Source organism: Macaca fascicularis, chromosome X (assembly GCF_037993035.2).
Source record: "Macaca fascicularis isolate 582-1 chromosome X, T2T-MFA8v1.1".
Lineage (NCBI taxonomy): Eukaryota > Metazoa > Chordata > Mammalia > Primates > Cercopithecidae > Macaca > Macaca fascicularis.
The window spans coordinates 21,508,234-21,524,235 of NC_088395.1; the positions used below are offsets into that span (position 1 = coordinate 21,508,234).

General features: G+C 33.5%; 1 protein-coding gene across 8 annotated transcripts in view; it reads left to right on the plus strand.

Moving 5' to 3' along the window:
- CNKSR2 (connector enhancer of kinase suppressor of Ras 2) overlaps positions 1 to 16,002 on the plus strand; it is a 286,232-nt gene that overhangs the window by 262,665 nt on the left and 7,565 nt on the right. For 4 of the 8 annotated variants that reach the window (XM_005593156.5, XM_045383818.3, XM_005593157.5 and 1 more), the window contains one exon: positions 10,413 to 11,743. The exons of the other annotated variants lie outside the window; for them this stretch is intronic. In XM_005593156.5, the coding sequence (XP_005593213.1) occupies positions 10,413 to 10,417 (5 nt within the window). In that variant the 3' untranslated portion in view covers positions 10,418 to 11,743. Of the gene's footprint in view, positions 1 to 10,412; positions 11,744 to 16,002 lie in introns of those variants that run through there. 8 annotated transcript variants of the gene reach the window in all.

A 16,002-nucleotide genomic window follows, 5' to 3' on the forward strand; every position in this document is an offset into this window, starting at 1 on the left:
TTTTACACATGGATAAAAATACTAAAGTAGAATTGCCTTTCTCAAGGTAAAGCCAAAACACCTATAGTGTGATGCATTTTGTTTAAATTTTATAGGTTTGTTGAACACATTAATCTATTACAAATAATAGCTAACATTTTTAATGAGTACTTACTATGTGTCAGGCACTATTCTAAGGTCTTTACATAATATAATTCATTTAATCCTTACAACAACTCTATATGGGAAATACTATTATCCTTATCTTCTAGATGAGGAAACTGAGTTTAAATAGCATAATCCAGGACTCCCAGCTATTTGATAGCAGACCTGAGATTCAGACAGACATTGTGACAGCAGAGTGAATGCTCTTGATTGTATATTGCCCCTCAGACTTATAATTCTAATACAGATTAAAATTTATTAAAATATTTTTCGCTATATATAATACACACATTATATATATAATACATACATTATATATATAAAATACACACACATACATATACATATATATATGACCTACATAAAAGGAATTAAAATTTTTAGGTTTTATTATGGCAGCACCATTAATATGGTTAATCAAGTAAAGCAAAAATGTTGTTCTGATCTTTCAATCACATTTACAACATTTTACCTTTTATTAGTAGAAATTGTAATTAGTGTACTTTCCAATTTTAACCAGTGTCCAAAAATCATGTACTGTGATATGTATAAACAGTGAAACGAGTCCACCACTTGGGTCAAAATCCTTTCTTAGTATTTTAAGCTTTGACATGATTCCTTTTATAGCTAATTTTTAATATTGGGATTTTTTTAAAAAAAGAAAAACTGGCCGGGCACAGTGGCTCACACCCGGCACTTCAGGAGGCCAAGGCAGGAGGATTGCTTGAGCCCAGGAGTTGGAGACTAACCTGGGCAACATGGCAAAACCCCGTGTCTACAAAAAATACAAAAATTAGCCAGGCATGATGGCATGCACTTGTAGTGCCAGCTACTCAGGAGGCTGAGGTAGGAGGATCACTTGAGGGTGGGAGGTTGAGCCTCCTGTGAGCTGTGATCACACCACTGCACTCCAGCCTGGGCGACATAACAAGACCCTGTCTATAAATAAATAAATAAATAAATAAATAAATAAAATAATTCCCAAGAATTAAGTCTGGATACCAGTTTGAAAATTATTTCATATGGTGACTAATCAGAAGTTATTTCAATTTTTCCTTCAAAGTTCTACTTTATACATTTTTATAGAAACAATCCAAATATTTCTGCCTATTTATTTATCTATCATTTGGTAGAGATATAAAAGCAGTAGATTTATGAGTAAAATTCAGAGATAACACTGATTTTACCAATTCCTACTCACAGATGCCAAATCTGATATATTGTGTGTTTCTGTATATTCCCTCATGATGAAACATTAATTCTAATCACCTCTTACAAATCTGAAGAGTAAATCCATGTGATCTGAAAAGAACTATTAAAGAATGCAACATTTAATGCTTTAATCTATTTCCTTCTAATCTCTCATGCAGTATGTAGAATAAAATAAAAACTCACTACTAAAGTGAACTTTAGTGAAATTCTCACATTTCCTGCATCTTCTTTCAAGATATTGCGTATAAAAGTACTTTGTAAAGTAGAAAGTGAAATGGAAATGTTAGTGCCATAATTATTATTACTGAGCTAACATGCTAAATTGGTTTGCCTTCAAAATGTTAACACGAAATTGAAGAGTAAAGGTTTTTCAGTGCTAATTCTTAGGATTCCTTGAAAAAAGAATACTAATTAGAATATATGATATTTTGCAAAAACAGCAATACCTCCATTAAATTCCTAGCTCCTCTTTAAGAAAACCAAATTCAGAACTAGTGAATAACTTATTACTTTTATCCCATATGTTCTGGCTTTTGATTTTACATCTTAGTAATAAGTTGATATGGGCATCTGTAACCCACCCTTCTTAGCAGGTTGCCATGACAACCTGAGGTAAAGTACCAGTTCACTGGAGCTTCAGGCTTTGTCCATGCTAAATACAAAAGCTACATTTGATTTCAGCTTGGCCGTTTCTATTGGGAGCAATGTACCACAGTTCTTTCCACTTCCCTGGCTGACTTTTTCATCACCATGGAGACCAGATCTGCCCACACAACTAAGATGTGAAACCATTCCTCATGTGGCTAAAACTAAGGCCTTGGTTCCCAAGGCCTTTTATAAAGTATATTGCTTTGTTAAAGAAGAGTTCCTGCTTCTGCTTTTAAAGTGTTTATTGATTTTCCACAAAGAGAAAACAAACTTTCTGGTGCTGAAGCTTTAAAATAAGGAGAAAGAAAATGACATTTTCCTTGGTCAGGTTCTGGTTTTGTGTGTACTGTATTCATGGTGTGTACTCTGTATAGTCAATTACTAAGGAATAATGTTTCATTTCAAATTATATGACAATATTCCTAAATAGTAGTTCACACATTTAATGTTCACTTGATGGTGGGCTTAAAATGTGACTTTTAGTTTGAGATTTTCTAAATTTGTCACTAAATCTAATATTAGTATCTTTTAGATTAGTTGTGCACTTCCAATAAAATCAGTATGAGAAGTTATTTTAGAACCTTGATCATAAGTATACATGGACTTAAGGAAGAACTAATGTAATTTATCACTACAAATCCAGTTATAGCATATCCAGATAGATCTGATGAATTAGCTATAGAAGATCATATAGCCCAGTTTTTAATATATTCTTGCATATGTAAATTTGTAATGTTAGTATGTGTATATATGTGTTTGTGTGTATACACACTTATACACACACACACACACACACACACACACACACACACACATGGATTAGTACCACAAATAGGGTCAAAGTTCCACAGAGTTCTTTGAAGATCATATTTGTTATGGAGATACTAAATACTTTACAGCTGCTATTATTTTTTTGCCATCCCCTCCCAGAAAATGGCACCAGTCAAATAAGATGGTAGAAAGTCTTAAGTGGTGTTGGGAATCCCAAATTCACCCGTTGATTTGCACATTCCTCAAAGTGACTTAGGATGACTTCTCAACTTTCATGGTTGTGTTTTTTACCCTAGAGAAGGCAACATGGTCCTTGCTTAATAAAATACATATACTAAATAGGAATTCCAAAAAATTCTGACTTAAATGAAACATAGAATTGTTCTTATTTTTAAAATATATTATGAATAAGCTAGCACCATAAAGGTGCCGTAAATTAGTTTACAGATGGGAAACAAATTTATTAACATAAATGAATTTTTTGTTTTTGTACTAGCAAAAAGTTAGCAATCCATTGCTATATTTGAATACAAATTATGTTGTAGGATACAGAGAACTTTCTGACATTTCAAACATTTGAATTTTGCAAGAGGAACTCTCACTGCAATGAAGTTCCTGTATCATTCTAGTTTTCTGTAATTACACTGGTGAGTGTGAAATTCAACATGTGATACTAAATGTTAAACACAGATATAGCTGGGAACCTTTTGCAATGGCTATAAAGTCATTTGTATTTTTCCATAAGAACATTGAGAGTCAGCGTATCTCTAACTCTTTAGTGGAACTTTCTTTAAAAGGGCAGTGCCATATAATTTTGTCAGAAGGGAAAAATGAAAATTAATATATAATAGGGTATTTTTAAAAAACACATTATTGTTTTTAAAAAACACATATGTTGTTAGATTCAATAGCTTTCCATCCCAAATCCAAGATGACTTTGCTGGTCCAAAATTTAATAACCAACAATTTCTAAGACAGCTAAGACTGAATATGAAACCTCATTACTTGGTTTTTAGTTAAGATGAACATTAATGCTAATTTGTTTACATCTATGCTATATTTCTTACAAACATGATTTTATAGTGATTTTTACCAAATTAATGTTTTTCTTCTTGTCATGTACACAATACGTTTTGAATGCCTAAAAATATAATAATTTGAATGTTGGAATATGCAGATGACTTAACAGTGGGGATTTTTGAGAATTGTTTATGATGTAATTATTTTAGATTAGAAAATAAAAGAATGTGAAAATACCATGGGTTAAGGTGAGATATTAGATTTATAACAAATTTGACATAAAGAAAAAATCTTAATGACAAATAACTGTCAAGATACAATTTTAGATTCTTACAAATGTTTCTTGAATTTTCTTCTTACATTTCTTTGGCACTTGCTTTGCTAAGGAAGGTATCTTTCATTGTCCTTAAATTCAATTGGCAGTGCCCCTAAAGCAGCTCCTTCTTGCCAGAGTTGTTAATAAGCAAATGATCCCAAATGTCAGAATGGTGTGCCAAGGAGGTTATTAATAAGGCATTAACATTTAGAAGTTATTGAAGGAGGAAAATCAATATTACCATTTTTATAATATTGCAAGCTCAGTTATAAAGAGTAAGCAGAAGTTTATTTCAGGCTTCTACAATCATAAAGAATGTTACAGTATGGGAGGAAATAATATCTTAAATTTTTAGCATAAGAATCAATTATTTTCTTATTCTGCTGTCAGCACCCCCCATTAGTACTGGAGCAAATACTGAATTATATTCTTCTAATAAAAATAACAATAATCCTCCCAAAATCAAGATGGCAGTACTTTGAGGATAGTATATGAATTTAGTATGAGAGTAAGAATAGGATGGACTAGACCTGTAGGACAAAAGTTCACAAAGATCTATGTAACTGTTATTTATAACAGAATATATTATATGTATAATATATCATATTATAATATGTATATTATACATATTATAAAATATAACTATATATTCATTTATTTTAGTGTGTGTATATATATACTATACTACATATATACACTAAATTCAAAAAGAACCTATTAAAGGAAATCAGCAAGAAAGCTATGTTGACAGAGTTGATCCCAATTTGCCTTTTCATTTTGGCAGACCAGATACAGTCACAAATGAAGTGTTGAATGACTCACTTGTTCACCAGACTGGCAGTTCTCATCACTGAGTTACTTCACATTGATTATCATCCAGGCTGAATATGATCTAATTACATCCTTTTAATACAAACATACAAAGTGGTGGTAGAAAATCCACATAAATTTAAAACCTGCACTGTTCATCTCTAAAGTATTTGAGTTGGGAGTTTAAAAAAAAAAAAGTCTACTATTTTCTGTAGGGGGTTCATGTCTCAGACTTCAGCTATGTCATCTCTATAGCTATTTCAACTGGAATTGAGAACTTTAAGGAGATTATTTTAAATTAAGTCATTATTCATCATAAAATGGATTTCAAAAGCAACCCAATCTGCCAATAGCTTGCTGTCCACCTACATTGCTGAAAGAAAACCTTACCCAGGAATGGTTATTTTTACTAAAGTTGTCTCATTGGAGTTTAACGTGATTATTAATAACCTCAAAATCACATCTCCTGAAATATTTAAAAATATGGATGGAGTATGATGGAGGAGTCAAATATTAAGTCAAATAAAGTAGATAATTCTTAACTATCAAATTTTAAGATAGAAGTGGAAAGGAGGTATACAACTATATCATAATCATTTTGAGGTGAAACTGTCACCTTTGTATATTTATTCCTAACATTTGATATAGTATATATATATATATATGTACACCCAGAGGCACCCATTAAACCTTTACTGAATAGTATATTTCTATAAAAATTAATTATTCCCGTTTTCCATTTTAAAATCTGAATGGCGACATTTGCAATGACAGTATCATGTGTCAAAATTCCATAGTACATTTTCCTGAAATATCTATAGACACTTCATTGAAAATAAACTGGTTATAAATTAAAATAACATGTTAAGTACTTTTGTAACTATTAAATGTGAAAGATGTCTTCAGTTGTTTTGTATAAACTTCATTTAAAGGGTACTTTAGATCTGCCTTAATTTCAGATAGTGGTTTTTAATGCAGATTGTAGAAAGTCAGCATGTATGATAGACTCATGAATAAGTAATTAAATCATAAATGGCACTCTAAGACCATAATATAACAGTAGGTACATTAAGATGAAATACTATTTTCATAAGGAAATACTCCATGTCTTTGATTTATACACACAGGATGGAATTGTGATTTGGGAATTTAGAGGAACACTCAAATTATCTGGAAACAGTATTTTCTTACCTGTTTTGCCTATGGCTTAGGTTCATCAAATATTTTATTTTACCTGGAATTGTGAATTAAAGAACTCCATAGGTGCTGTAAGTATAAGCACAAACTATATTATCTTTTACTACTTACCACTTTATTTAGAAAAATAATACTTTATCATGAAAATTTTGCTTCACATTCATAAAATAAAAATATTTCCCAACTCCTCCCTATGGTATTAAAAAATAAACAAACAAAATCTTTAATATCCTGTCTTTTTGAAGTCAACCTTTTATGAGAAAATAGGCACTCAAAATTTGTACAGATAATACTCAAACCACAATTAACAAGTCTCTGTCTTGGTCTGAACATTCTGAACCAAGGTATGAGCCCACTTTCTCCAGTACTTACATAGAGAAAAGTAATTATCACTATCATTTCATGGTGTTAGATATCCTTGTTTTTGAAAAAGAAAAACTTAAATTTTTCAAAATAAACACAAAACAATTCTACTCTCCCAGGAGTAGAATTGTGTTACTCTTGATAGACTTGAATATCTGCTATTGATGGCCTTTGTTATCCACAAATAGCTTAAGACAAGTAGTCTTTGACTTTGCCCTTAAATTTGCCCTCAAGCATGCTGATTATGGAACTGAGTAAAATGGAACCGAGTTCTGTCTTAGTACTCAAACAGAATTAGGAATCTTTGTAAGTGCTCATCTGGCTTAAATACTTCCATTTTAAAATATTTTCTTCTCTTCCATCCATTAAAGAAAATATTTCTTTTCACCTGTTTTATATTCAGCCTTAATCATTTTCTTGAAGATGTTCGTACCTCTACCCTTATCCCCTCTATAATCTAATCCTCCTCAGGCATTTGATTGAAGTATCATCAGCTATTTTTAGCAGGTCACTAATAGAAGCCAGATTATATTTCTAAAAACTTATGTTTCCAGAATTCTATTTCTGCTTATTATTTGGGTGGTCAAATTTTATTTGGGGGAATGTTTAAATTCATAAAGCAAAAAGAAAAAGAAACATCTTCCTCAAGATTTCCTATGCAAATTCAATCTGTGTCTCAAGGAACTTGCATGGACATGGAATCTCACTGGAATAAGTCATTCTACACGATTCAACATGGCATTACATCTGGGTTCATCGTTCAGATCTCCAGTATAGTAACAGGGAAACAAGATCTGTTTCTTCTTAACCTAAGGTGGTGGCCTCACAATTAGAAGTTTGAGTGATGGGTAGAAGCTTAATAAATATTTATTAAATAATATGCCAAACAGAAGCATTACTTATTTTCTTTGTGGTAGCATAGATATATTTCTGTCATTTCAAAATGTAATTGGCTAAAAGCTTGGTGAAGTTTATTTTAACAGCAGCAGTAGGGAATATTTTTATATCATCCAAAAGAAAACAAAATAATCAAGAGTTATATAATTTATGTTTTTTCTGCCTTCTATTGTTTTTTTCCATAGAGATGGGGTCTCACTATGTTGCCCAGGCTGGTCTCAAACTGCTGGCCTCAAGTGATCCTCCTGTCTCGGCCTCCCAAAGTGCTGGGATTACAGGCATGAGCCACTGTGCCCAACATGCCTTTTTCTAAAAAACATGCAATTTCCATTTGCTCTTTTAGAAAAGAGGAATAAAATTAGTCTGTATAATTTTAACTGGTTTGACTGTTTTTGTTTTTGTTTTTTTAATTATTATTATACTTTAAGTTCTAGGGTTCATGTGCATAATGTGCAGGTTTGTTACATATGTATACTTCTGCCATGTTGGTGTGCTGCACCCATCAACTCATCAGCACCCATCAACCCATCATTTACATCAGGTATAACTCCCAATGCAATCGGTTTGACTGTTTTAAATATTTGTGTCAGGATAAATGAAGTTGTCCACTACAAAGGAGAAGGCTAGTAATTGGGAATTGACCACAAAGAAAGAAAAAGCCCAGTGAAAACCTAAAGGGAGAGAAAAGGAAAGAGTGTTCAGAATCAGAATGGGACTTGTAAACGGTTAAAGATACATAAACATGAGATTCTCAGAAGTCCAAGATAGAAGGGCAGTATCATGAAGTAGGTTTTTGTGTTTTGGAGATTTCATCTAGATTAGCCATATACGAGCAGCCCTTTGTGCACTTGCTTCTGACCCACCTGGCTTGCCAGTACACTTACACTTAAGATTCATAATGCACATGCCAAGACATATAGTGGAGTTGAGTGTAGGAGTGCCTTTGTAGTTATTTGTTTGCCTCAAATATAAATAGGCAGTATTTAACACTACATAAAAAGTATAGTTGTAAAAAAATTATTTAAAATTTACCAAGCCCTCTTTCATTTTGTCATAATCTCAGTAGACAAAGATACTTCCATCAGATTCCTCAGCACAAATCCTGAAATTGTTTAAGCTATGTCATACAGTGTCAGACTGGTGATGGGATTAAAAATAAAATGCTCTATGTGAAGTCCCTGAACTCAGGGCTTCTGACTTAGAAACTACTCGTATATGCAGTGCAAAAATTGGTGTTACTCCAACCAGCCCTAGCCAATGTGATTGACCTAAAGCAAGAGGTCTCAAACTGCAGTGGGCACAAGAATCACCTGGATTAGTTGTTTAAAATGCAGATTCCTGAGTTCCATACCCAGAAATTCTGATTCAATAGACAAGGTGTAGGGCCCAGAAATCTGTGTTTAACAAGCACCTCCACGCTGAGATTCAGTAACCACTGGTACTGTTACCACTAGTAGTTGAAGAGATACCTTGCCCTAGGGAGTTACCTTCTCTTATGCTAACATACCCTAACTGGTAACTAGTTGTAGCCATTTTGAAATAGTACTTCTCCCTCCACCATCCTGTAGGAGCTAAACTGAGGAGATGTTTCCAGTCTCTTGCAATAGAATTCAGCAATTGTGACTTACCAGGGCTCTAGTTCAGTTTAGTATGAGTTAAGTGGGCATTAAGGGAATGTGTACTAGAAATTAAAAGGTTCACGTAACCTTATCTCTGTGGGGAAACAATGGATGTGTTCAAAATAACTACAAAATGTTTGAATTGCTTGGATAAATGAAGAACAGTTTAAACTTAGAAATGACCTTGTGCCCAAGGTTGGATTCCTTCTAATTTTGCTGTGTGAAATTCCATGACCTTGTGAAACAAAGTGGTAGAAGCTAAAGCTAGCATTCCAGTATTATAATATTCTAAAAACTGAAGTATTGTGTTTTGTTTCATTTGATATATATATGAAGATTATTCAGTTCCCACCCCCATTTCTGCAAAAAGGGTATAATATTACAGACAAAAATTAGTTCTGCTGATTTCTGAACTATGCTATATCTTGTTTGCTAGATATCAGTGTTATAGGCAAGATGTGTCCCTCCCCATTTTCTAAGGGAGGACATAATGACAACATGCTTTCTCTATTCTCTCTCCCAACTTGTTTCTTCTTTTCTCAATATAACTCAAAAGATACTACAGGATGTTGCAGATAAAAATCTGCACTAGGCCAGAGATTTAAAATATTGCTGGTTTGTTGCTGCTGACAATATTTATTAGATTCCTCAAGATCCAAAATAAAATGACCTAAAAGAGAGTACAGTTTATTTTATCCAAATTGTTGTTAGTTTCTCAGGTCATTCAGAAATATCCGTCTCTTCCAGTTTCTTAACTCCTTGGCATGTGACTTATGCTCAGGTGTAAAGTCACCCTTTCATCACATTCACTCTGTTTTAGCTTTTCATTTCTTGGCATTTTGCATTATTAAGCATGCGGCCTCCTCATCGGAGCAATACTAGCTAGGCTATTCCACTGTCTCACTGATTAGGACATAGTAGCATATATATCAGGTTAATCAAATACCCTTCTGGTCAGAAGACTAGAAAGGTTTTCTTCCTGCTTCTTGATTGGATGAATTTGAGGGAAGATTCGTATAGAAATAATTTTAATTTTCTCAAAAGAAATGGTAATTTTACATGTATATGGAGAACATTTTAACATAAAGTATTCTGATTAAAATTATAGACATACATATACAAGTATAGTGGTGGGAAAAGATTTTTCTGCACTGTGTGTTATTGTGTATATTTGGGAGATTAACATTTCCAAACAACCAAGTTTAAAGCAAAAAGTGTCCCATTTATGGCCAAGTAGACTTGCATGCCAACAGAAAGACATTGTATTAAAACCATATGCAATTCTAGCCATATTTTTCTACTTTCTCTTCATGGGTATTGCATGATGGTATTTCTAATACAAATACTAATATGCTTTGGAAATAATGGCACTCGCAGGTCTTTCATCATATTGTATCACTGCTTTATCATATTAGGCTAATACACTGCGAGAGTTGGTAGAACCTCTCCATGCCAAATCGGATCCACTTCTGTTGGCACTCAACCCATTGGACTCACAGATTGATAAGCTAATGTTTAGAGAATTTAGATCGGAGAGAGTCGGTACGGCGCAGACTCAACATCAACCTCTTGCAAGCAACTAAAATGGCCTCGTCCTTGCTGTTTATAACAGAAAACAGACTTGTATAAAGCTTAGATCATCAAGTGTTTTGGATTGGGGGCCTCCCAAAGGGATATAAGAGGGGCAGGCCACTCTTAAGAAGAATGCGAGCTTTCTACATTGGGACTAGCATAAGATCAAAGCCAATCAAGATGGAGCACAGTAACAGAAAACTGCGGTTTCTATGAGAGAACAGAAGGGGAAAGGGTCTTAACTGGGAAAGGGCTCTGAACACACCTCAGTTGTGTTCTCCTGACACCAGGAAAAGAGAGGGATCAGCTTCAATAACTAGAAAATTCTGGCTGTTTAATGGACTCTTTGGTGGCCTCTTTAAGGCAAAGCAGAGAAAGCAAATTATGTATTAAGTGTATTTTGCATTTTTAAAACTTGACGTGCTGTATTGTATTAAATTAAGTGTAATCTATTAAGGCAAGGTATACACAATTTGCTTTGAAACTTAATATGTTTATTCTATTATAAAGTGTATTCAGGTGCAACACAGAGACTGCTTTCGGTGACATTAATGAAGAAAATTTCTCATGCCAGGCTTTATTATAGAATCTTCAGCTAAAATCCTAACTTTCTCCTTATTTCTTGGCACTTGTACACAAGTGGTGTTGCCTCTTAGGGCAGGCATGAGCTATTCTTTTCTGTAAAATATTTCGAATCTATAGGCTGTGGGTTTCATTTTTGAAAAAGTATTTTGTCTGGATGTCTTTCTAACTAGCTTCAGATATTATTTAATACTATGTAACTGGGTCCCCTATGGCTCAATCAATATTGCTTATTTTTCTTCTGTAGTGGATGTGAAATTTCCTTTAGTTGGATAAGATACACTGTAATAATTTTAATGCTAATTAATGGATATTTCATACTGTGCAATGAACAGATAATTTAACACTGTATTTTGAAATGTTTTTTTCTTCCTGTCACCGCAGTGTGTGGTATTGCATAATGTGAATACCTGTAAAAATATAAATTACTTAAAAATAAAAATATGACCAATTGGTATCAGATCTTTTCAGATAGCTAAATAATTTGCTAAGTATGCCTGATAGTAAATATCTTTCTAAAAAGAAGTAATCAGTGCTTCTTTCTCACAAATGGAATTTGTTTCTGTGAATAAAATCACATTGATCTGCCTTACAATTGCCTCTGTGCTCTAACCATTTTAATGTGTTTTTTTTTTAAATATCTATATAATGATGGTTCTGGTATATGGAAATCCATCAAAACGCATTTTATTGGCATTTAATATTTATGGGATTGTCTTGGGTCATTCTCCCTGTTTAAGTCAAGTAAAATTTTGTGATCTGGAGAATTGGGTTTTTTTTTTCATTAAGGAATATAGTGACTCCACATTAATTTTCAAAAATAATCATCTCTTAGCTTTGGTTTTAAACTATATCCTTTATGAATTCCTGCCTGAGAGCTAGCACTTTGGCTTCCATATTCCTAGTGGTTAAATTTTTTAAATTCTGTGGGTAAACCTAAACTCTGTCATTTATATTTTTGATTGTCCTTCAAAGAACCTTCCCTTCTTTGAGGCAATAAATCAATACTAAGGACACCAAGATTTTGCCATCTGAACTACTTGTCGTAAATACCATAGTGCCCTGAAAATTCAACCACTGTCATGTATTTTTATCATTAAACCGCATAATTTAGCAGAAATTACATGTTCAGAGAAAGAAGTATAGAATAAACTTTAGCTCTATCTCTTTTGTCACATCTTTACGGAGCAAGACTTTGTGTTGTAAGGAAAGAATTGACAGACACAAGTACTTGATTTCAGTGAAGCACATTATCATTCTTACAAGGATGGGCTTTATATGTTCTTTAAAAATACATTTAGCAAATGCTGGTGGAGTCACTCAAGCTGTTCTTTTAAGAGAAGGGTTTTTTTCTCACTAAAATAGATTTCTTTCCTCAGAGAAAGTATTGCCCAATAGTAATGTTTGTGTATTGTTACTTTGCCTAAAAGAAAATAAATAACCCCTAAATATGAAACAAGTAGTTGATTACAGAGGGAGGACTAAAAGCCAGCTTTTAAAATCTTTAAAATCTTATGTTTTTTTCTGATATAACAAACTGCCTTCCCCAAACCCAGTTTTATAATGGTAGGCATAGCTGATTGACTTATATAAAAGCACAAATTAAGAGAGCTAGTATTTAATTACAAACATTCAAATTATAGTATAAACCCCTGAATACTTAATCATCCTTATCATAAAACCTCCAAAGACATTAAGTCCATTAAAATTTTGTCACCTTACATATAAATAAGTTATTCATTATGGCTTGCTAGTAAATTCATATTCATAGAAAATATTCGGGTGTTCTCAATGCAAATGTTAATTGCCTTTTGTGACAAGAATAGTGTTTCACATACTTGATATCATTAGCCTGGAAGCCTTAAAGCACTCTGCAGCTGTACAAGAATGAATGTCTCTCAAATCTGACTATGTCCAGTCTTCTCTCCCATTTGTGATTTAGTCTTTCCCAACCTTCTGGGCTCATTACACAGCTGTATTGCAGAAGGAACAACTGTTTCCACAAGGGTATCATTGTCCAATTATACAAGATCACAGATCCCTTCCGAAATATGTACAGAACTCATTATCCATCATTGATTTCATTCCTCAAGAACCCAACTGGTTTACTTATTTGTTTTGTTTTCATTTTTTATGCTCCTTCAACATTGTCATTGCAGGGATGGGGAAATGGGGAGGACACTAGAGTAAAATTTTAGGTTGCCAAGTTTCATGAACAATATTATACAATAGACTGTCCTAATAATTACACAGTCACCTGTTAGGGAACGCTCTTTGGAGTAGTTCATATATAAAGTAAAGAAAACCATCACTCTGTTTGAACGTGTTGGGTTGCATGAGGCACTGTGCCAGGTAGAAGAATGGGAAATGCAAATATGAGTGGGACAAATTCTACTCGTGGAAAAGTCACAGTCTAAGTCTCTGAAGTAGGGCACACAAGGGTCCATTAAGGTACAGGAAGAAAAAACATTGGAATTTTTCCTTGAGTTTTATCTCTCATCCTTTTGAATTTCTTTTTGTGTATGTTTTATAACATCTATTTATTACTATAGAGTAATACATGTATATAAGTTTCTATTCTATAAAACAGAAGTGTTTTAACTAATAAGAGTGTGCAATCAGAAAAAGTTTGGAAACCACTGAGCCTGAATGTAAGAAATACGTCAAGCAAAGACTTTTTGGTATTTGAGAAATGCATTATTATCTTCTAATAAGCAATTTGCAAGAGATTCCAACAAACTGGTATTTTTCGTTAGCTATTCTTTTCTTTGAGCTTTCATTTATCACTTACTACCTAAAGGTCATAGGCAACCTGAAAAAGACAAATAATGATGCTCTCTACATTCCTAGATTCACAATATTTCATAGTGGAGCAGAATATAAAAGGGACAATAAAGAGGATCTTCTTTCACCCTGTCAAGTATGACACAGCCATAAATGACCCTCCCTCGGCACAGAATACAAGTTAATTCATCAATAGCTTAATTATGATCCTCAAATCCATCAATCAATGAAATTTTATGTAGGAAAGAAAATTTTATATGCACTCTTTGCTTCAGTAAAATTGGAATTCAAAAGTATGTAATCTGACACAGGACTAATTTACATGTTGTAAACGTAAATATAATTTTGGGGGAAATTTATTTCTGCATAGGCCCAGATTTCCTGAATAAATTAGATACAGATTAAAATTCCATTATAGCGTGATACAGTTCCTCATTAGGAATCACAGAAGGTTCCTATATATGTCCTGTGATTTGAATGTGGTCTCTACACTTTGCCAACTTTCAGAAAACATTCATTCAAATTGCAAAAGAGCTGGTTTTCAGCCAGTGTTCCAATGGCTGTACTGGCACATTGAAAGAAAATCAATCAGGAAGCAGACCTCACCAAGTGCTTGCCTCCTCTTCCAAAGCAAGCCTCTTCTAAAGGAAGAAAAAGCAAGGGTTGAAAAAAGAGAGAAGCCTGAAGAGAAGTGAGAAGGAGATGAAGAAGAGGGCAAAAAGAGAAGAAAATAAAGGTGCTTTCATATTTTCAGTTGCAACAGTAGCCCCAATTGACTTAATTGGTATTCATCTGAGAAAAATCAAGGAAACCAATTGAAAATTATAAAAGAAAATAAAGGTCTGTTTTTGTCTTGAATGTTGAGTTCTGTGTTGTTTTGACTGTTGAGCACAGTGAATCAGATTTATAATGTGACTCTGCCCCTCACCAACCCCTCTTTTGAAAATAAAAAGACTCTTTGTCTAGTCTTAAAATGTTAAGTAATTGGTGGCATTTTGTGGTAGCCTGGCATCTCAGTCCCTCGTCCTTACTCATCCCACTACTGTGTCTTATGTAGTGTATGTGTATGATGTGTAGGGGATGGGGGTAGGGGGTGGCTTACTTATCTCTGATAGGAGCCACACCATCCCATTACTATACTTGGAAATGTTTCTGTGTTCCGTCTCATTGTGATTGCTTGTTCAAGTGTGCTGCCCAGAGATAAATTCACACTCAATTCTTTTTACAGCTGTCAAACCAGATTCTTTGTAGAATTATGTTGTCTTTTGATTGAATGCTTTTCTCCCCCATAAGAGCAAGAAGGGGGAGAAACTTTCAGTTTTTATTGTTTAATACCTATGTATGTCATTTTATATATTGAATCTTCATTCATCCTTCTTAAAGTAAAACGACATTAAAATTTTATAAAATCAGTCATCTGCCCCAGTATTTCACAAGCTTTAAGAACTGAGGGAAAACTGGGTCAAAATTTTTTTAAACAAAATATATACACCCTTCTACAATGTTAGGTAATATGGAGGAAGGTTCTTTTAAAATAAAAATTACTGTGTAAAAATACTTCTGCCTCCCTTAAATCCTAAAACTAAAATCTGAATCCCTTTTTCCTTCACCTTCTTTCTAGAACCAAAAAACTAATAATACATTAGGCCACCTAATACCTTAACTACTATAATTCACATCTGTTAGGCCTCCCATTTTCAACCCCACCCTCTACTCTATGAAATTACATCTGGTTTTACATGCAGTATTGCCTTGAGGAAAAAAAAGAATGCAATAACTACTATATAATTCCTCAGGGATCTTTCCTGGCCTATGATTTTCTGAAATAGACTTATGCTGTTTAAATGTGTCCTTGTTTTTACAATTCAATTTAGTTATTCTAAATGATCATCTGATTTTGTGCCTTCCTCATTCCAAATCATTCTCAGTTAGGATTCCCTATCTTGCTTCCATCTGGTTGATAACCCACAAAGCAGTTTCTCCTTTTTACAGTCTTCCATCCCCCATCCCTCAAAATCCTCTAGGTGTCGAATATATTCAGTGATGGGCCAACAGAGAATTTAAAAG